Raw genomic sequence first — 21,109 nt, forward strand, 5'->3', positions numbered from 1 at the left:
CTTCAAATTGAGCCCAAGAAAGTGGCTGAGAGAAGAGTTGTTGTCCCTGTCGATCGCATTCGAGGTAGATGGGGTTTTATGGGGGTCGAGCTTTGGGCAAGTCTCCTTCGTCTGTCGACAGGGATCCTGACTAGCGCAGCCGAGCAAGCACCTTTCTGAATTTAACAGCCCTCTCCCCCGATCCTGTCTTCCCTCCTCAAATCTTCTCTCTCCTCTGCCAACGCGTCGTGGCACCGCCTCCATCCACCAACAATTCCACCACGCCGCCATCACGACTTAATGCGCCCCCTTTAACACGCCTTGAGGAGCCCAGACGCGTCGAGAGCCGGAATCTGTAAGTTCCAGATTGATATGCACCCTGGCCACTACGCAATCGTTCCCAGGCACTCCCTTGCGCCTCCCGCTCGACCTCCAAACAATTCAACACCCACTTTTATCTCTCCCATCACCATCCGCGCCTCTGCAAAACGCAGTATCTGGCTTTCATAGCACACATCTTGCTTCATCTAGGGGGCAGGCGGGGTCTGACATCTCTTCCCGCAGGTCCTCCGGCACAGTCAAGAGTTCCTCCACCTATCACAACCAGCAAGATGGTACCATCCCCTCTACTTCCGAGTCTCTGGACCATCTGCTCATGCAATCAGGTTCTCTTCAAGCGAAAGCCGGTCCAATATCAGCCCAAGCCGCACATTGAAAATGACGAGACCGAGGTAAGCAATCCGGGGAGGACATAAGGCAAGTATGCGGTAGCTGATTCCAGGGACAGGTTTGGGTGATCAAGGCCACTGGAGAGATATTTATAGACTATGAGCAATACCTGGCTCGGTATACACCTCTTTTCCACGTCTGCTGTTCGATATGCTAACATTTTGCAGAATGGACTTTTACAAGCAGGTTAGCAGAACCCCTGCCCTAATACCAATACCCGACTTGTTCTAACAATCTCCAGCGACGATTCATCTGCCAAATCACTGGACACTCTGGATTGTCGTTCTTTGAAGCACTGAAGTCTGAGGTACATCATGTCCCGTTAGCTATTCTTGTATTTTGGGCCGTGCTAACTTGTCTATAGCTTGCAGGCGCGCAAGAAGTTGAAGAGGCATTCCCCGAAGCTTTGAAAGGTCCGATTCTAAGACGCGTACAATTCCAAACTATATCTCGAATCGATACCCTCGTCGACCTCATCTTTGACGAATTTCGATCCGACTACTACCCGGGCGAGGCGGTCACAGTACACGTAGTCACTGGCGAACGACTCACAGGAATTGTCAGGGATAAAACACGCTTTGGATCGAAGGTTCTACCAGATGGCACGGTTAGTGCACCATTCTCACGGTATTTCGTCAGCCTTGACAATCGCCCTACCGAGGAAGCCGTCGTAGATGACGCGCATATCACACGGGATCGCAAGATCTTCACAAAGCAGGTTCTGCGGTCATTCATCAAGAAGACGGTTACGAGAGAGGCCTGGACCGGTGCGCCGTGGTTGGTGAAGCCGGAAGTTGCCCAAGTTTATCATATCGACACTCGAGTGCCTCCACATCTTCGTTACGAGAGCAAGGCCGCAGAGCGAAAACAAAAGCAAGCGCAGCAGAAGAATGGCCAGCCAGACTACGATGGAATGGTTGGCAGCTTTCAAGGAAATGCTTCACGACTACCTGAGTTGAAGCCAGCACCGAAGAGCCACAAGAGCAAGCAGCAGCAACAGCAGCAAGGTCAGTTGGCTAAGAGTAAGCAGCAGTCATTCTTGAATCCTGCTCCTAACAATCCACTTCCTCCCCAATTCGTTCCTCAACCTCCTTACGTATCTCACACATTCCAAGCTGTCGGCCCACCTCCGCAAGTGGGACCCCATGGACCCCATTTCACCAACTACCACAACGCCAGCTTTACCTTTGCACCGCTGGCTTCGATGCCACCCGCTCCTCCGCCACCTCCACCCATCAAGTACCCCATCGAAGATCTGCAAGTTGCTCCAAGACACAATGCGCCACAGCGACCGACACTCAAGTTCTTCTCCCAAGACACACCTTCAGACATTGGCACGACAAAAGGGGAAGGAAATGGCATTCTCATGAGGTCTATTGGACCGTTGCTGGAGTGTTGGGATACATTGAACGTTTATTGCGAGATTCTGAGGCTAGACTCGTTTACTTTTGACGATTTTGTTGAGGCGATGCAGTTCTCTTCAGAGGATGTTGACTGCGAATTATTTGTAGAGACGCATTGTGCCGCCTTGAAGATGCTTGTTAGTTCTGAGGCGGAAGGTGGAAAGATTCACGTCCAGTTACCAGATATGGACGAGGAGAGTGACGATGAGGATTCTGCTGCAGAGGCCAGCCCTGCTCCGACACCAACCCCTGAACCTGAACCGAAACCAAAAGGAAGAGCAACTCGGAGCAGTCTGGCGAAGGCCGAGGCCGAGGCACTCAAGGCTGAGCCGGAGCCCGCGAAGGAACCAACCCCAGAACCCCAGAGCCCTCATCGAGCAGCTGAGATGCAAGTAGAAATTGGCTGGATTGATCGTTTGAGAAAGCGTGACTTCAAGAACGGTGGTTGGCAGATCATCATGGTCGGACTGTTGCATCAGCTTTCGAAGAGCCCTCGGAATTTCGAATCCTGCGAGATTCTTCTGAAAGAGCTTGCGCCTCTCGATATGCCACCTACTTCTGAGACTGCCCGCCAACAATACGCCAAACTCGACGTTAACCTGAGAATCCAAGCCCTTCAGATTGTCTGCATGCTGATTGCAGAGACAAAGGCAGTCCGAAATTATATGGAGGAGTGCAGTGAGCAGATGACCTCATTCCGCAAGGAGAAAATCCAGTTCCAGCGTGATCGAAAAGCCTTGTAAGTAGCCACGTGATTAGTATTTATTTTTAATACTGACCGGAGACAGACTTGAGGAACTCCGTCTATTGAACGAGGAGCGCAAGATTCTTCTCCCAGCGAATCTGCCGCCATCCCCGATTCCAGAGAACAAACCTCTGCATGGAGATGTCAAGATGACAGGGGTGGAGGAAAAGACCGGAGACGAGACTGAGGAGGAGATCATCGATACCGATGAAGATCCACATCTAGGAAGATCGTTACGACGTGGTCTTGACCGAGCTGCAGAGAGGAAACGAAAGCGCGAGCTCGAGCAAGAGAAGAAGGAAAAGGCTGAAGCCGAGGCGAAGATTCCAAAGCAGTCGAAGCAATTCACGAAACTCATGAAGGACATCGCCAAGAAGGAAGAGGCAATCAAGGATTGCGAAGATGAGATCGCTATCCTGGACAACGATCTTCGAGAAGCAGATTGTCCGCGAACACGTGTTCTGGGCAAAGACCGATTCTGGAATCGATACTATTGGTTTGAGCGTAATGGCATGCCGTATGCTGGGATGCCAAACAGCTCAACAGCGGAATCAGGTTATGCTAACGGATGCATTTGGGTTCAGGGTCCTGATGATCTGGAGCGAGAGGGATATATTGACATGAAGCCGGATTGGCAGAACGAGTACCGGATGAAATTTGGCATGTCGGTTCCGGAGCGAAAGAAAATGGAGGAAGGCGCCACGAGTCTCTTCACTGCACACCAATGGGGTTACATCGAGGATCCGGAGGCGCTTGATGGCTTAATTTCATGGCTTGATACTCGTGGAACCAACGAGGTGAAGCTGCACAAGGAACTCAAGCTTTACCGGGATAGGATTGCACGAAACATGGAAAAGCGAAAGGAATACCTCAACCCGGCGGAAGACAAGTCGGTCGATTCAGGTCCCAAGCGCATGTCGACCCGTCGGAAGGAGCAACACGTCGATCACACAGCTCATCGATGTCTGTCCTGGCACAACTCGATAGCCCTGGACGAACTAGGGCACTTGCATTCAGATCAACCGCGAGCACGAAAGCCAGCGAAGAAGGCTGCAGCGCCACCGCCTATGGTTGAAGAGGAGCGGCAAACACGAAGTGAGGGGAAGGGCAAGAAGCAGAAAGGCTTGGGTCGGCAGGGCACGAGATACGAATTCTAAACCGGGGTGCGTCTTTCATCATTCGATTGGGTTAGAGGCATCCTCACTAGGGCATCTTGTTATATAAGTTACTGTCATCTTGGACGGAGTACGGATTAGATTTGAGCATGGAGTATGGAGGCGGCACTTGCTGGTGTTGCTGCTGAAAAGTGGCCGGGCATGAAAAATTGGCGTTGTCTGAGTCGTCTGATCTTCATGGTCGGGCAGACAAAAGCTCCTGCAATTGCGATTGGGCTTTAGACAATGATGTTTGCGTACTATAAATAGCTTGCTAGGTCCGAATCAATTGGTTGATTTCAATCACGACTGCCTTGAGTATTTGTGTTTGTTGCCCGGTTTTTCGTGTGGCAAGTGCCTCGGGATACTTTTTGGCGATTGGTGTTTTTGTGGGCCCCAACCCCAACCATTGCTACCGCATTTCAATCTGAGCTACCCACGACGGGCCCAGCTAAAATACACCGTGTTTCCTTCTGGAAAACATGTTCCAAACTTCATTCATCAATCCTAACTCGGATAGCTCACAAGATCGAGTACCGAAGCAAAAGACAATCAAACTTTAAAAGATCACCATGGCTAGGTCAATCCCCCTCCGAAAATACAAGATGAGATGGACTTGCTAACACGCACAGTCACCATTTATTAGTAGAATTAAATATAATATCTTTAGATAATAAGGAAATATATTAAGTAATTTAGTGATTAAGTAGTTTATTTATATATAAATAAAGAATCGTGGTTTTGGGACTCCCCTAGAATAATATTAAGCTGCCTTGGTTAAGCGCAAACTTAGTAGCAGCGTATTAAATAGATACCTGTTAATACAAGTCAGGATTTAAGCACACATAGTGGGCCTTTATTTTGCACTCACTGCGTGTACATTACCCCGCTATGAAGCGAGTTTACCCCGCACCTCCTGAAAATGTACAGACTACTAGTACCATCAGTTTCTTGACAAGAAATAGTCATATTAATTTCGAATAACGTTTGATCGAACCTCAAGGGATCGGAGATATCCGGTGGGGGCAATAGATACCCATCGCGCCGCCTACTCTGAAGTTAAGATCACAAGCACCCTTTTCCGTGAAACTCCATCATGATTAAAACGAAACGGAACCGGCGGAAGTCAAAGTGGTGTCGAGTTAGAGGTCAATGGCCAGGCAAAATGACTAGTTGATCAACTGATAAGGAGGGTCGATTAGAAGATCAATCAGAACCTCAGTTAAAGCCTCTTGAGATCGAAAACATGGCATTGATGCTGCCTGCCACGCAGGTGCAGAATTTATTTGGTTGCCGAAGCGGCTGCCCGGGACCGATTTCTCCCACGGGATCAAAAACTCCCCAAATTGCCGTCGCTGGGGGTCCATCGATAAATGCCGTTCTAGCCGATGGCTGTGAAGGGAGGGTTGAAGTTTTCAGAAGTAATAGAGACCGATCGGTTTCTTTCGCCGCCTGATTTGCCCAGCGATCGTGTAACATGCCAAACGCCAACAGATAGAGACGGGAAAGCCGAACGAAAGCCGAAGGAAGGCAGGGATCACAACATCCCATCATTCCCAAGACTTCATGAGGATACAGATGTCACGACATTACGATAATCCATCCTCAATATCCTCAATGCCGACATCGCGCCTCTCCAGCGAGCTCTGGCGTGATGAGTACTTCATCGAAAAACATGCGCAATGACAGAGCGCATGCCGTCGACAATGGAGCCGCCGGCGGCGTGTCCGGTAAGCCGCCATTCAACCTGGAGTTCGTCAACATGAATGTTGCTTCGAAAGCCGAAAAGCAGATGAATCAGAAGGTTATTCGTTCAATGGCCATGAGAAGCTACCGTCAGAAACAACAATTTCAACGAACGAAAGACGAGGAGACAAAGATCAGGAATAGAGCCAGGGCCGTACAGCCGCGCTCGGAGTGGAAGAGGTGCAATCACTCTGAAGCGCACTTCCAAACGCCTGAATCGAGCCATGCTTGGGCATCTGAAGTCGATATCTCCGATATCTCATGGCTGGTAAGCGCATCTCCCTCCAGCAACCTCAGTGATATTGATTCTGGATTCGAGGCGTCCCTGCGGAGCGCATCACCCCACAGCCACCACAGCGACGTTGATTCTGGGTTTGGCGAGTCTCCTCATCAAGGTAACGCTCTCAGTGATCGGAGGCCAAGAGATTTCGCCCCAGTTACCAGTCCGATTACCCTTCTGGGTGCTGGACGAATAGACCCCTTTCGAACGTCCTCGTCAGACACCGGCCCTTATATCCACGAACTAATTGACCACTGTAAGTCTGTTTCGCACTGCAACGAAGATCTTTGGTTGGTAATCTCCCAGGACCATTGCTGATACCGGGTGCCAATAGCTGTTACCACGATATGGCCTGGATTTCGCGTCCGTGGCGATCAGGGCAGGGAACTTCCTTCGGCATGGCTTGCGAAGACGTACCAAAGACCAATTGCGATGCACGCACTGCTATTTGGTGCAGCCGTTCACATGGACGTCCTCCGACGGCCGCGAATAAACCTCGATAACCCGATCCGCTTACACCACAAAGTGCAAACGATGAAGCTGTTGAAAGAGGAGCTCCGAAGCCCTGAGAAGATGCCGCTAGACGATGTTATCTTATCTGTCTTGGCTTTGGGAACGAATGAAGTAGAAACAATGGTGAAGAATACAAGCTACCAGACTCGAGCACCTTTCAACTCGCCGCTGTCTAGCGCTCAGTGGCTCGATGTCTATGGAAGTATGTCTTCTGTTCCGGCCCACGTTGTCGCCATGCGGTCTCTAGTACGTCGCCGAGGCGGCTTGGAAAGTATCGAACTGCATGGTTTGGCGGAAGTCTTATCACTGTTAGTTCCAGACTTCTTGAATGATTCATGGGGGACTTACACTTCGTCAAAACGAAAGGTATATACAGGGCATGTTGGTAACAGCTTTGAACTCTAGGTCCGATATTCTAGGATCTACACAGCATATGTGCAAACCATACTGGCCTCTGCTCCGACGGGCTATAACCACCGACGACGCTCATAGCGTTTCGCCTAGAAACCTTGGACAGGCATTTCAAACGCTCGTTTCTTTTGGAATCAACATCAATGCGGCCAATGTACTCCAGTCCATGGTTGACCTTACTTTTAACATCGAATCTCACTGCAGAGGAATTAACCTGATCTCGGACCTCAAAGTCTTCATCGAGAAGCGAAATACCATACAACATAGTCTCATGTCATTGCCGACCGGGGATGAACTGGAATATGGAGAAATCAGCAGCGTATGCCTCTATGAATCGATTCGCCACGCGGCAATCATTTACAGTGTTGCGGTGACATTTCCCCTACCTCCTGTTAGTGGCATATTCCGAAAACTCGCTGGTAGTCTGAAAGACATCCTGGAAAAATCAAAACTCGATCCATGTTGGCAACTTTACCCGAAAACACTTCTGTGGATGCTGATTCTGGGTGGTATTGCTGCCTTAGAGACAACGCACAGGGCTTGGTATGTTCGGAATTTGGCAGCTCTGTCGAATGCGTTGGACTTGACAGAATGGAAGGACATTGCAGAGGAAGCTGAAAACTATTTGTGGCTCGAAAGCGCTTGTGATGCTGGCGGGAGCAGTCTTTGGGATGAAGTGAAGAATGAGAGGCTTCTAGATGGAGGTGATGTTACAGAAATCCCAGGCTTTTGAGTTCTCATGTGTGTGTGGAGGTAAAGCTTGAAAACGGTGGTTGGATTTCCGAGAAATTGAATGAAGGTACTGTATCAGAGGGGAACGAAAAAGTTCTTGAGACGTTTCCTCTGGCTTGGCTTTGGTGGACGGGGGAATCATGACAAAGCAAAGCCGTTGTCAGTCACTTGACCAGCGCTTTCCTAATAGGGACTTTCTGCGCTAGAAGAATGAATTGCGAGAGCCTCCTCAAGAGGATTTTAAGTGACTGGTTATTGAAGCTTCCGAGCGATATCCCAATCGGGTTTAAACTGTCTAGCGAAGACGAGCGCCTTCCCAACCGGGTTTAGAGAGCGCCACAGCGGAGTACCAAACAAGCGATTTCCCAAACGAGGCTAGCCCTGACGCAAGATTTTCGCCCGACTCTATATTAGGCACTTCTAACCTGGGAACCCTCCACGTCTCCGATGCCGCCGCAATTACCGAGTAGTAAGGATTCCACAGGATTATATTCCCAACATGCTGCACATTGTCAGATGTGTTGCCTTGAGAAAATTGGACAACTTCGGGACTGGAGCCGCTTGCAGGAAGCAGAACACTATGACATCAGTGGCTTCCCTCTCAGGAATGATCGCTGGTGGTACAAGTGAATTATTGAGGAGCTGCCTACGATTATAATTGAAGCTTTATCGAACCCAACTCCATCAATTGAGCGGCCCATACTATATACAGTGTGGCTCAACTTCTAAAGAGTAGCCGGACCGTTTCTTCTCTCAATAGGGATCTTCAACACGACGTCACTCGTCAACGACAAGCTACGCCTAGAATACCTTCACCAATAATGCCTCTCGGCTACAGTATGGAGACAGATTCATCCTCCGAATACAGAGATGGAGGCGGGCAAGTCCCCAGTCCTGTCGACTCAGACCTCTATCAGGTGTGTGGAACACTGAACAACATCCTCAAATATGAGCAAACAAAAGACTAATGATGACCTGAAGCGGAATCAACAAGAGACCTTACTTAACTTGGAGACATCACTACAGCACACGATGTTTTCCAGTGGCGGGTTATGGCCAGTTGCTGCAATTTCTCCTAGCAGCTACGATGTCTCTTCCTCGCATGTATGCTCTAAATCTTGACGCTCATTGCTAAACCATGCAATGAAGAAAGAAACCTTATGCTAAATCAGAGCAGGATGAGCAGCAACCTGTGGCTGTCTGGGAAGAATCGGCCCGGAAAGCGAAAGCAGATATACCCAGTCGACAAAAGAATATCCTGAATCAAGACCTAGACGCAATCCATTTTCCTTATGGGAACTTGCCGTTTGACTTCATGGCTACAACCTCAGTTTCTCGGAGGGGTGGAGGGCGCGTAAGCGATGTACGAAGACACCTGGATGTGAAAATAATTCCCCTCGGACGCTGACGCATTTCAGAGACGAAAAAGGCAAAACCGAGATTCACAGCGTGCTTTTCGAGCCAGGCAGCGAACGCTCGTTCAGAGTCTCGAAGAACGACTGGCAGATCTGACACAGCAGTATAGGGAGCTTGAGCTCGCGTACCTGCACCTCAATACTGAAACCCAAAGTCTTCTGGAGAAAATTGAGGCCAAAAAAGAGGTCGTGGATTCAAGTGTGCCTTTGTAGAAAGAAAGCTATGATTAATCCACTGGAATGAATTAAGCTGTAATTATATTGATATGAAAATTGTGTATGTAGCCTAGAGAATAGGACGGTAGTGTCTGGCGCTAAAATCTTGAATTACGGGCTGGGCTGTATTAGATAATTCAACGAATTACAACCACGTAATCGCTGACCTCTACAAGTAGCTTAATAACTATTAAGGACTTCTATTCTATACTTATACTAGTTACTTAACCTAATATTTTTTTCCTTTTCTTTAAGGCCCTTTATTTCTTTTAAATAAATAAAAAGTATTAAATCTGGCTAAATATATTAAATAAAATACGAAAAAAGCAAAATAAAACTATAAAGGAAAAGATAATAATTAAGAATATTTATAAGACTAATTTTTTTAAAAATGTAATTAATATATTACTTATTAATTTATTAATAAAAAGAGAGGTTTATTTTAAAAGAGTAACTAATAAATAATTCTCTAAATTTAATATATAATTTAATTTAATTTAATTTATAGTTTAATTATATCTCTATTATTTTACTTTAATATAATATTAAAGCTTAATGTTTTTTAAAGAAAATTAAACAGGTTTTAGTTAAATTTATTAAGAAAAGTTAATCAAACATAAATAAAAATAGAGGTATTATACGAGAAAATAGTAATTCCTTAGAAATGCTTAATCTTATATTTTATTTATAATTAAATAGCAAAGTGTACGACCCTAGTAAGTGATACTACAATGGAGTGAATTCATGTTATCGGATAAGGTTGGACGCTCCTGCATCTAGTAATTAGCCCCCAGTCGCATCTTGTTCTCTGACTAAAGCAGATCTTCACAGGCTCACATATTTGGCCTTTGACTGGTCCCCCAATACGAGCTGGATCCGTAAGATTAAAACTCTTGCCCTCGCACGCAACGGAACGCTCATACCCGGCTTGGATTCGACAGCTATAGACATCGCTTGCATGGCCGGTATCCACGTCTCTGGGATCCCCGGCGCCTCCTGCGCCCTTACAATTGAGAGCCGAGAGACCTCGAAGAGCAACCAGGATCTGCTCGTGAGTGGGAAGGTCAAGTCGACATGATGCTTGGTTTTCTGGTTCTCGTGAACGTCCTGTGACATCAAACCCGCCGATGAGAATGGTTGGAGAACTGTAATCGCCAACCAGTTCCTCCACAACAGCGTCAATATGAGTTTCGGCCAGACTTTTCTTGAGGATGCTCCGGGCCGATTCAACCAACGGGCAATCGGGAACGTAAAGAAGCTGTATTCGGTAGGGCTTTCGTTGAGCCATCATTGCGCAGGTAAGACGTGGAGAGGAGCGAAGCCCAAATTCGATAAATTAGGAGATTGAGGAAATTCGGTTGGGAGGCAGGACGACGAGCCAGGGCCTCACGCATTAGTAATCGCAGACTAATTTCCAACGATGATTTGAAGACTCAGAGGCGCTAGCACTAAACAAAACAAAAAGCAATCGCAAGAAAGCGCTATTGAAAGGGGAAAATGTAAAACGACACCTCACGAGTGTCAATCAGGGGCTATGGTATTAACGAGGTAACGAGCTGGCTTCAAACTCCGTGTTTTTAGCAATGGTTTCAGGCATCGCAAAACTAAAGTCTCTCACTTCACTTGACAAATATGCAACGACTATTAAATATAGCATATTATAATTTATATGTATATAATTAAAGAAGCTAGTGTGAGTTTTAAAACTCTTGTAAAGCGATTTAGCGAATAATATAAAAGGCACAATATTGGGCTTCGCATTTGCTTCTTAGTAAAATGCATTAACTCGTAAAAACACGGACTTTAAAAGTGGAATCGTAATGACTTATAATTAGCTACTTAAGCTCTTTAAAGACCTTAAGTTATTCTTTTTTAAATACAAGTATAAGCCAGAATATTATAAGACTTATAATATAATAATCCGCTTTTTAACTTATATTAAAAAGGGTTCTTAAAATAGAATTTTATTTTAAAGGAATTTATATATTTATTAATTAAGTTCTAGTTTTTAAACCCTATAAATCCTTAAAAATTAATGGTTTATAAGGCTATTATATCTAGTTTTAGGGACTTGTTTATTAAATTTCTAAGTTATAAAAATATTAAACTTTTTAACTTCTTTAATTTAAAAAACTATAACTAGTTTATATTTATAAAAAGTTCAAATTTGAACTGCTCTTAATTAGCGCTATAAAGAAATAATGAAAGTATTAAACTATATTAAATCCTTATAAAGTAAATTAAGTTTAAAGAGTAAGCTAGATTTTTGGTAATCTTGTCCGAGCGCCTCTACTTTCGGTTACAGTAGTGGCTAGTCTGGCTCCCAATCGACCCCAGGGGGTGTCGTTTTACATCTCCCTGGGTTCGAGGCGTTGATTATTAGCAATTTATCGCTCGCTGTGGGACCGCCGCGGCGGCCAGGACTCGGCCGTCGCGACACCTTGGAGAATGCCAAAGAGGTAGTTGGTAACCCTATCAAAGCCCCTTGGCAGGGAAGTTTCTGACTCAAATACCACAAAGTCTAAGCCATATGCTAATAATATATACCTGCCATCGAGTCAACAAAAGACACCAATCCACGATTAACACGTTCAATCAGCGGCGCCGGTCATACGGTACGATGTTTGCCTGCACGTTTCAAGTTGGCTATGCGAGAGGAATGCGACAGGTTTTGCGGTCGTATCTTCGAATCGCTGCTTACTTTGGTGTACGAACTTCGTGTGTGATTGGGTAGTACGATGAGGATATAGTGCCATGCATGTTTCTGCTTTATTAGGAGCGTCCAAGTGATTGGCATAGCAGGCTGGGTTGGACTTGCTCCGCAAAGCTACAGAGTGCAATCCACTACTATATACAATGATTTTTTTTGATTTTGAAAGGCATCAATTCTCGCTGCTCTTTCTCTTTGTCAACTTTTCCCCAACCCTCTAGACGCTCTCCCCTGCCTCTACGATGTCGTCCAGCATCTTATACCACTCAATGCTCTATCCAAAACTACCCCACATGAGTAACCGCAAGTCCGCTCACCTCCTCGTCCGAAGACCATCTATTCCACAATGCCACACTCGCTATTCCATCTCCAATCGGCGGTTCAACCACTCCACTACCACCTTCCCTGTCCCGAAATACTCCCCAGCACCCCAAATTCTCATTCCTCAATTCTATTATCCACGGATTCGTGGCTGGTGTCCCTTCATGTCTGCCCCCATCCCCAGGCGGCGCCTCGATCAAGGGGGTCTCCTAAGAGTCGTGTCCTGGAATATTGATTCCAAAGGAGTAGTGAGAGCAGCTCGAGCCTCTTTTGCCATGGGCTACTTAGAAGAAATCTTTAGAGACGCATCTTCTCCACTGGTCATTACGCTCCAAGAGGTCCACCGCGAGTCACTCTCGGCTATCGTCAAACACCAATGGGTCAGAGAGAATTTCGCAGTATCAAATATGCATGTGGCCCGGAACTTCTCCACAACTATAATGGTTTCTCGGCATATCCGGACGGACTGGCGGTTCCGCATTCCCCTGCGAGGCCTAACAGACAGAGACCTCCTTGCTGTCGACATCCCGATTTCTTCCCCCAAAGGGAACTCTGAACACACTAGGAGAATTCTAAGGCTTTGTATAACGCACCTTGACTTGTTCAGGGATGAGGGGAGAACCTGTCAGCTGGCTCAAGCCTCTGCACTGCTGAAGGCACCACCAACTCGCCATTCCGAAATTCTGGCGGGGCTACTGAGAGCGAACCTGAATCAAGACTGCCCCTTCTTTGCTTTGAGCCGCATGGCAGGTAATGTCGACTTGTGCGATTTCTGGGACGACACTACCTATCCTCCAACTCGCATTTTAAGGAGACCGACGAGAAACAGCAAGGGATATCGAAAACCGAACGTACGTCCCGCGAAACGAATAGACAATTTCCTCTACACTGGAATGATAGATGCGGGGCCGTTGTTGGATGTACAAGATGTGACTGGAAGGGCTGGGCGTCTTGGGGTCGGCTTGAAGACGACGGTTAGAACTGGAGAATATTACTTTAAACGTCGTCTTAAACTCACAAAGAGGGAGCATGGGTCAAAATTTCCTCGTAAGTCACACTCTGATATCTACCAAGAAGGTGGAATTCGGAAAGAGCTTGAGGTGTTGGTCAGCAGTCATGGTGGTAGTGCTATTGGAATTAGGGTCCGTTAAGATTTCCATGTGGTGGTCCAACGAATACTATTTCACGTCGAGAGATATCCTTTGAGAGCTTATGTGATTTCTACTATTTAGATTCTTTTATATTTTACACACATTCTGCAGCAAGTTTCTTCACGTTCCCAAAATCAGGAAGACCACGCCCGATATACAGAATTCCAAGTATCAAATGAACTCCATCTAATTTGAGATAGAAGTCTTCAGGTTCTTCACGCCACTGAAGCTTCTTGAAATGATACTTTGCATCAAACCCACCCACAGCGAGAGTACTTGCATCATAGCCGTAGGCCCAATGCAAATCTTTTCCCCACTTGCACAGCCTAACGTATTGTCCAGTCTATACGCTAGAGAGGATGGGCTGCTATTACCATATTCGCCGAATGTATCTGTAACGAAAAAGAGTTCGGCCTTCTCATGAGGTTGTGGTTTAGCCTTCTTCGCAGAGTCAATGGGAAATCGACCTCCTACGTTCGTTCGGCATTGAAGCCGACGGCAGTCACTTCGTTGATGCATGCATAGAAGATGATAATATCTCTGGGCATAACTCAGAGATATTTCCAATCCGGACCAGCCTATCCAGAGTGTGCCTGCATAATCTCGGCCTTTGGTAGGAGCTTCGGAAGAACTGTGGTCGCCGCAGGAGCTGGCAGTCGAGTTCTCAGAGGGGAGTTGCCTTTGTTGCAAAGGGCTGTGAGTTCGGTCATCATCCCTTCGGTTTCTTTTGCCATTGACAAGAGAATGGCTGCTTATCGTGACTGGTAACTCAGTACTGACTAGTCGCCCATAATGATGGCGAATTGGGGCAGGATTTTACACCAATATGCAGAACAATCGCCAAAACCGCGTTTCTAAGCGAGCCCAAAAACAACGCGTTCACCACGCCTTACGCATTACCATCAATTACCCCGCCGCCTCCCACATCACAACCACAACCTCAATTCAAGTGGTGAGTAGCTCAAATTAATAGGGACATATAGCTCTATCTTTTGCTGACTGGTGCACTTCTCTAGATGCCTTACCATTTGACCCCAAGCGAGATCGCCCGGATCGAGGATGAACTACGCGTGGCACCCGAGTTAATTACCCCAACATACATTACTCAGCTGGTATCGAACTACTATACCTCCGTGGAAATAATATATCGATATAGGAGACGGGTTAACCTTAATCTCCCTGTTGGACGACGTACGGGAGATGCTCCCCGAGCAATTACATGGCGAATGGAACAAGCCATTAAGGAATTACTCGACCATGCACCATGGTTTTACCAAGACGAGATTGCCGACTTTCTATTTGAGATTTTTGGAGTCAAAGTGGACCAGGCGACTATATTAAGGGCTTTGAAGAGGATAAAGATTACACGGAAGAAGCTTAAGGCCGAGGTAGCACAGAGGAATGATAAACTACGTACGTAATAGAGAGACGATCTTTAACTCTTTACTATAGAGTAACTAGTCTGTGTGGACGAATCTGGAAGTAATGATCATATAGGAGATTATTAATATGAATAGGCTAATTTAGGTATTCGTGCTAAGGTTCGATGATATCTTACTAAGAGAGAGAGAGTCTCAGTTCTCCCGGCATATATAATCAAGGGATATATTAAGTTAGTAACCTTCTATGGCACTTGTATAGCAGATATCTTTGAAGACTTTATTCTTGACGACCTTTTACCTCTTTATAACCCATATCCTGGCCCTTGATTAGTTATTATTATGGATAATGCGTTAGTTTATTAATTACGTTAATATAGAATTATTAACGCTTATAGACGTTGTGGGGTTTGGGTCCGCTTTCTCTCACTATACTCTCCTGACTTTAACCTAATTAAGGAGTCCTTTGGTATCTTAAAGGCCTTTATTTAATGCCATTACCGCCGCGAACGTCAGAACTATAGTACTTATTAAGGCTTCTTAGAATAGGCTATAAGGGAGGCTGGAACTAGTCCGGTAGCTGCGAGTCGAGCAAGGTTTCATTTTCGAAATATAGGAATATAAGGGATACTAGAAAATTAAGCTGATTTTGAGCCTTAATTATTATCTTTATGCTTTGCGAGATATATCTTTTTATAGGGGTAATAAAGAGTATTTAAGAGAAGCGTATTTTATTTGGCCAAATTCACTTTATACTTCCATAAATATTATTACTAATTTATCTAATTTCATTGATATAGCAAGTTTTCTTGGTATATTTATAACCAAAATTATTTGAATTAGAATATCCGATTTTATTACAAATATGTCCGGTTTCCAAATCACGATTTCGGACGTTTTTCGCTTTTTCTAAAAGATATTTATACGAAAATTATTAAATCAAGTCCTCCGCCCATTATTATACCTTTAACTTCCTAAGCATACTTGAATATTACGCCATATACCCTATTAGTACTCATTAAAGAAGTCAATCTCCTCCTCCCACATTAGTTCGTCTTCCCTACTATAGTATTCCCCTGTTTAACGAGTATATTGCGATATAGGTTGGAAGGATAGTTGTCGAGTAGGTTAGTTCGTCGAGAATCGATTTTGGCCCATACTAATAAGACCTTCCGCCGCACGTAGCTCTTCTTGTCCATTATATATTCTCTTGAATTTGGACACCCTCCTAATAATTAGTATTGCAATTCCTAATAGAACCATATGCTTCTCAAGAGTCTCCATAGTTGATGGTAACTTTAATATCTCCAAATTATCTAGCCATTGTGCTTGTGCCATATCCATAGCGTTCTTGATTACTTGACGACGAGGAGGATTAGCTTTGCCCTGGAGAAGGAATGCCTTATAGGCTACTAAGGCTTCTTTGCTATTGATTCCCCGAATTGGAGATGAAGGCAGGGGAGCTTGTTGCCTCTCGGATTGGTGGTAAACTTGCGGTCGACGTGGTTAAGGGTATGGACGTTGAGAATAGGGATAAGAGGGTTCATATCCGTGGCTGAATCGTGACTGTATTAGTGGAGGTTGAGGAACTGGTGCCATATTGTAATTTATGACTGGAGCTTGAGGAAGTTGAGGTTGTTAAACAGGTTGAGTAGGTTTAATGACGGAGCGTTTACCTCTTCTCTTGGTAGTCTTTATCTAACCTCTGTCTTAATATGCCGTAATTCATTTGGGGGGGGGTTTATTAATAGTAACGTTTTTGGAGCTAATATTAATATAATTAGCCCATTTATCTTGTTGGATAAGGGAAACTTTGTAGTAAGATCTAGTTCTTTTTAGTTCGTAGTAATAACCTCCCGTATTATTATATATTCCTTTCTTTCTATAAAGATGTATAGCAAAGATCTGTGCCCTAATTACCTCCTTTGCGCTTGCACTATTATCCCGAATAGTCTTCTTAGCAAGTTAACGATTTGTAATCGAATCGCGAGATTTTTAAATAGAGATCTTGCGTATAAATTGGCTAGCTGAATTAGGAATATAGTCTTTGGTGGCGTTATCCGAATGAGGGTTAGTTTGTAGATCTATAAGTAGTGTTTCTCGTACGGTATTAGGTCGAGCTTTAGTCTTCGATTTTGGATCTTCGGGGGTGGTAGCTCGATTAATACTCTTATAAAAAGCTTTAACTAAGAGAGTATTATAGTTCTTAAGGTCGCCAGAGTGCTTCATTTGACAGAGGCTAGCTTTAATAAGATCCCATGATTATTAAGAGTTCACACGAATAGTCTGGAAGTTGCCCTTTGGATTACTAATTATTACTAACTAATGGAGCTTCCTTGGACGATTACTACCTTCTAAACCGCGAGTATCTTCCCATTCCTTAACGTATTCGTTATAGAAAGCTTGTTAAAGCATTTCTAAGTTATCCCAAATCGAATTATTAATATCTACACCTAGCATAATCTGCTCTCTGTCTTTCCTTTTACCCTCCATATTCGGTATAATTGAAATCTGAACATGGTATGGTTCTTTATTAAAGTAATTTGTCGGATCGAACGGAGGGATAACAGGCTATTTTTTGGCCTTTTTCGAAGGAGTTATCATTGATAGGGCTATTGGAGGGGAGGTGATTTGAACAGGAGTATCGTTAATTTGAATAGGTGTCTTTCCACGAGTTCTCTGCTTTGGGGTATGGGCAGCAGGAAGCGGAGTAGGTATACGAGATGCCCCCTTCATCTTTCTATGCCCTATACCGCGATTCGAGACCTTTGGAGATAATTGCCATTCGTCAAATGCCGCAAGTGAGGAAGTTCGAGGTTTGGGCGCCCGGCGCGTTATTAGCAGAGGATCTACTAACTGCTTTTTCGAGCGAGTTTTTCGACGGACAGCAGGCATTGTCCCCACGATTTCAATGAAGTTTGGAAGAGTTTGGAAGAGTGGTTATTGAGTAATTACAATCTTAAGGTATAATAAAGTGGTTGGGAGACGCGATTTAGAGGGGGTGGTAAGCCTCGCTTAGAAACGCGGTTTTGGCGATTGTTCTGCATATTGGTGTAGGCGGTGAAGGGTCAAAACACTCGAGCACTCGAGCACTTGAGCACTAGAACACCAAAATTATGAAATTCAAAGCTACGAATCGCATGCTACTTAAAATTAGGCTTGGAATTGCACTAAAATTGCACTTAGACTAGTACCTACTATTTTAGGCCGCTCTTTACGTATTGCAGTGAGCTGCCCCCCCACAGGAGCTGTCCCCCCAGGGAGCTATTTTCTAGAGAGCTCTTTATGTATTGCAGTAAGCTGTCCCTAGGGAGCTCTTTATATGCGATACGTAAAGAGCTCCTTGGGGGGTAACTCACTGCGATATATGAAGAGCTCCTTAGGGGGCAGCTGTCTGGGGTACAGCTCCTTGCAATAATAATTAGCTTATCTTAGTATATTACCTAGTTTTATATACTAGCTATAATAGTTACAGGCCTTAGCTTAATTTTAGTACAGTTGCACGTCTGATTTCAAATGGTTTTGGGTTTTTTTGGTGTTCTGGTGTTCAAATGCTCGAGTACTCGAGTATTTTGACCCTTTACCGCCTAAAATCCTGCCCCAAGCCACCGCTGATTTGACGCGCGCCGCGCTCAGGACTTGGCATCAACTACCGAGTCGCATTTTTATACAGCCCACTGGTTCCGACCTACTAATCTGCTTCATGTTCGAGGATGCAGACACAGGTAGGCGACGAAGGACAGCATATTCATTGTCTAGCCTACCTTCTGTCGTGGATGTAGCCCTCTTTCTGTGGGTGAAACCAGACGCGTCGCTATGTCAGCCTCTGTAAGCTCTTCACTCTCTCCTCACAGCCCGAGAGGGCATTGAAGATATATCACTCTCTAGTAATACTGCACTCTTGTGGCTCTTCTTTGTAACTAATACCCTGATTTGTAACAGCGCGAAGAAGAGCTGGCTCGCATCCGCGATAATCAACGACGTTCCCGAGCTCGCAGGAGAGAATATCTCCAAGAACTCGAAGGAAGATTGCGACACTGCGCATTACAAGGTATCGAGGCCTCACCGGAGATCCAAGTGGTAGCGAGGAAGGTAGCAGATGAGAACAGGAGGTTGCGGACGCTGTTAGCGGAACATGGAGTTGCAGATGACAGCATTGAGGAGTGCTTGAAATCTGGCTCGGCAACTGGACCGGACCCATTACAAGAGGGACAACCAGGCTCTCCCAGGAGTGTTGGAGCTGCCTATCTCCTAGATTATGTACTCTACCCAGGCATACATGATTACGGATATCAAAATGTTGAAGTGCCAACGACGATGATGGAAAGCGACGGCCACAGCCGAGACCATATCGTGCCGTCGCTCTGGGAGCTGACTCGACTCGCTCAAAATGAACACGTCGGAAGACAATATGAGGATATATACACAATAGCCCAAGCGACGTCATCATCACATCAGCTCATAACTCGTAGTAGCACGGGGACTTGTGCGAGTATGGAAATCTTCATTCATGATTCGGGTTGCGACATTCAACAACAGCAGAGACTGGGACCTGTGGCGCCATCTAGCAATACCATTGCAGCCTCCGATCTGTCCAGACAAGACCCTCAAATGTTCGATTTCGAAGCTTCACTTAGGGAACCGGGGCAAACAGCCTACGGCGGCGAAGGTGGAACTACTATCTGTGCCCTCGCCACGGATCCACAGGGTGTTGAGGCCGATTTGGGGCATCTCTCTGACGAGGACGCAAAGGTTAATGATTGACCTGATGCTCAATGATTGTTCCGATGTTTGTGGCGAGGGATATGGAACAGCCATGGACGAGGGTGGCTTGGGTGCTGTGTATGAGTCTGCACTACCACGTTTGAATTGGCGCGTCGAGAAGTGAGTTAGAGTTACGACTTCCACTAAAGAAATGTCATGAGTTTCTTGCTACGGGACGGCTCGCGCCCTCAACGCTCAAACATCGAACTAACCTCATCAAGAGTCGATCAGGATAACCCCACTTAAGCTGACGGCTGAGAAGAGAAAAACATCCCAAAATCTACCTCCTGAACTCTACCCAAAATCGATAAGGGAATCCTGATGGTTGCAGCAGCGCATTGCTTCGAGACTATCGCGATAGCATTGCCCAATTACCCAACAGTAGTCTTCACCGCAAGAACGTCGATGACGGTATGCTCGCCGAATCTTACTACATCTCTCTACGAAGTTGGCGCAGTGGGGAGGTGGCGACGCTCCGCTCTGAGTGTCCGCCCATGGCACACGAGGCCAAGTTTGCTAGGTCTGGTTTCGACACGAGCTGCTGCCTTTCATGCTGGGAGTCAATTTTCTTGATCAATGATGAGATTGTCCTTGCACGGGTTGCGGTGGATGGGGATACAAAGAAGGTCAGACGTCTTGTTAGTCAAATGGGATCCGACATTCTTTACGAAGCCTTCTCGATTCAACGCTCCTATTGCATGCGGCGCGGTATGGCCATCGAGAGACTATATGTCTGTTGCTAGAACATGGTGCCTCTATATCAGAACAAGGCGGGTATCAACGAACGGCGTTGCATTTTCGATTGGCAAGTGGGCACGCAGAGGCGGCAGAGGAGCTTTTTGCACCGGACAGACGTGCCTTCTATCAATAAGAAGGGGTAAACACTCCTGCACTCATTATGATCAAGATAATTCTTGATCTTCATCTGCATCAAGATAGACTAAATCCGTAATTACACTATCACAACGATTTCCTTCAGCTGCCCATTAGCTACACCTCCACCTATTGTCGACTCTAACATCGTTATACCATCTCTATCTCCTCGTACTTCGGTCATATGTGTATCGGTATGTGGGAGATCCGTGGAATTACGGTGATAAATCCTAGATCGCGCACCGCATCGCCAGCAGTAGGATTAATATCCGGTAGGCTTGATATATATGCAACTGTTGGTCTATCGAACGACGAGCTCTCGTTTCAAATGTATCTTCTCGGACACGGCAATGCGAATCGGATCTGCGTCTCTCTCCTTAGCCAGCCTTGCATTCCTCTTCTCTAGCTGATGAATGTATTTAGTTCAGGTTGCGATAATAGTGGCCTGGATCATATTAGTATATCCTTAGAGACACGCCAAGTTATTATTATACCTTACTCAGTTTGCGTAAGGGAGACCAGTCTTGTAGGTCTTTTTCTTTGAAGGCACATTCGCTTCCAGCGTCTCCTTTAACGAGCGACGACTGG

At 45.7% G+C, this 21,109-nt stretch overlaps 10 protein-coding genes across 10 annotated transcripts; 7 read left to right on the plus strand and 3 right to left on the minus strand.

Annotated features, from left to right (window-relative positions):
• The first annotated feature begins 248 nt into the window (after positions 1 to 248).
• On the plus strand, positions 249 to 4,318 carry K444DRAFT_568737 (glycosyltransferase family 57 protein). Its single transcript, XM_024877211.1, has 7 exons — positions 249 to 593; positions 645 to 710; positions 767 to 825; positions 876 to 894; positions 950 to 1,015; positions 1,073 to 2,850; positions 2,900 to 4,318. Exons 1-7 carry the CDS (start codon positions 591 to 593, stop codon positions 4,011 to 4,013), a joined length of 3,105 nt encoding a protein of 1,034 aa, XP_024731763.1. The 5' UTR covers positions 249 to 590; the 3' UTR covers positions 4,014 to 4,318.
• A 1,202-nt stretch (positions 4,319 to 5,520) lies between these two features.
• Positions 5,521 to 6,615, plus strand: K444DRAFT_92509 (uncharacterized protein). Its single transcript, XM_024888809.1, has one exon. The coding sequence runs from the start codon at positions 5,665 to 5,667 to the stop codon at positions 6,352 to 6,354; it is 690 nt and encodes a 229-aa protein (XP_024731764.1). The 5' UTR covers positions 5,521 to 5,664; the 3' UTR covers positions 6,355 to 6,615.
• K444DRAFT_617324 (uncharacterized protein) lies at positions 6,434 to 7,979 on the plus strand. Its single transcript, XM_024881098.1, has 2 exons — positions 6,434 to 6,857; positions 6,955 to 7,979. The coding sequence occupies exons 1-2, from the start codon at positions 6,469 to 6,471 to the stop codon at positions 7,691 to 7,693; spliced, it is 1,128 nt and encodes a 375-aa protein (XP_024731765.1). The 5' UTR covers positions 6,434 to 6,468; the 3' UTR covers positions 7,694 to 7,979.
• A 207-nt stretch (positions 7,980 to 8,186) lies between these two features.
• K444DRAFT_666827 (uncharacterized protein) lies at positions 8,187 to 9,504 on the plus strand. The gene is made up of 4 exons (XM_024887226.1): positions 8,187 to 8,609; positions 8,674 to 8,796; positions 8,870 to 9,055; positions 9,111 to 9,504. Exons 1-4 carry the CDS (start codon positions 8,514 to 8,516, stop codon positions 9,318 to 9,320), a joined length of 615 nt encoding a protein of 204 aa, XP_024731766.1. The 5' UTR covers positions 8,187 to 8,513; the 3' UTR covers positions 9,321 to 9,504.
• A 459-nt stretch (positions 9,505 to 9,963) lies between these two features.
• Positions 9,964 to 10,727, minus strand: K444DRAFT_92543 (uncharacterized protein). Its single transcript, XM_024888810.1, has 2 exons — positions 10,161 to 10,727; positions 9,964 to 10,093 (listed from the first exon to the last, which is right to left on the minus strand). Coding segments are annotated over exons 1-2 (456 nt in total). The 5' UTR covers positions 10,615 to 10,727; the 3' UTR covers positions 9,964 to 10,091.
• Positions 10,728 to 12,217: 1,490 nt separating this feature from the next.
• K444DRAFT_617327 (uncharacterized protein) lies at positions 12,218 to 13,647 on the plus strand. The gene has a single exon (XM_024881099.1). The coding sequence runs from the start codon at positions 12,276 to 12,278 to the stop codon at positions 13,503 to 13,505; it is 1,230 nt and encodes a 409-aa protein (XP_024731768.1). The 5' UTR covers positions 12,218 to 12,275; the 3' UTR covers positions 13,506 to 13,647.
• On the minus strand, positions 13,599 to 14,277 carry K444DRAFT_92549 (uncharacterized protein). Its single transcript, XM_024888811.1, has one exon. It carries the CDS (start codon positions 14,022 to 14,024, stop codon positions 13,692 to 13,694), a length of 333 nt encoding a protein of 110 aa, XP_024731769.1. The 5' UTR covers positions 14,025 to 14,277; the 3' UTR covers positions 13,599 to 13,691.
• A 244-nt stretch (positions 14,278 to 14,521) lies between these two features.
• On the plus strand, positions 14,522 to 14,926 carry K444DRAFT_617328 (uncharacterized protein; the record flags this gene model as incomplete). Its single annotated transcript, XM_024881100.1, has 1 exon — positions 14,522 to 14,926. One exon carries the CDS (start codon positions 14,522 to 14,524, stop codon positions 14,924 to 14,926), a length of 405 nt encoding a protein of 134 aa, XP_024731770.1.
• A 2,503-nt stretch (positions 14,927 to 17,429) lies between these two features.
• K444DRAFT_617329 (uncharacterized protein) lies at positions 17,430 to 17,644 on the minus strand. Its single transcript, XM_024881101.1, has one exon. The coding sequence runs from the start codon at positions 17,618 to 17,620 to the stop codon at positions 17,456 to 17,458; it is 165 nt and encodes a 54-aa protein (XP_024731771.1). The 5' UTR covers positions 17,621 to 17,644; the 3' UTR covers positions 17,430 to 17,455.
• A 902-nt stretch (positions 17,645 to 18,546) lies between these two features.
• Positions 18,547 to 19,980, plus strand: K444DRAFT_617330 (uncharacterized protein). The gene is made up of 3 exons (XM_024881102.1): positions 18,547 to 18,712; positions 18,827 to 19,768; positions 19,870 to 19,980. The coding sequence occupies exons 1-2, from the start codon at positions 18,701 to 18,703 to the stop codon at positions 19,646 to 19,648; spliced, it is 834 nt and encodes a 277-aa protein (XP_024731772.1). The 5' UTR covers positions 18,547 to 18,700; the 3' UTR covers positions 19,649 to 19,768; positions 19,870 to 19,980.
• Positions 19,981 to 21,109: the final 1,129 nt, after the last annotated feature.

Source organism: Hyaloscypha bicolor (genome assembly GCF_002865645.1).
Source record: "Hyaloscypha bicolor E unplaced genomic scaffold K444scaffold_126, whole genome shotgun sequence".
NCBI lineage: Eukaryota > Fungi > Ascomycota > Leotiomycetes > Helotiales > Hyaloscyphaceae > Hyaloscypha > Hyaloscypha bicolor.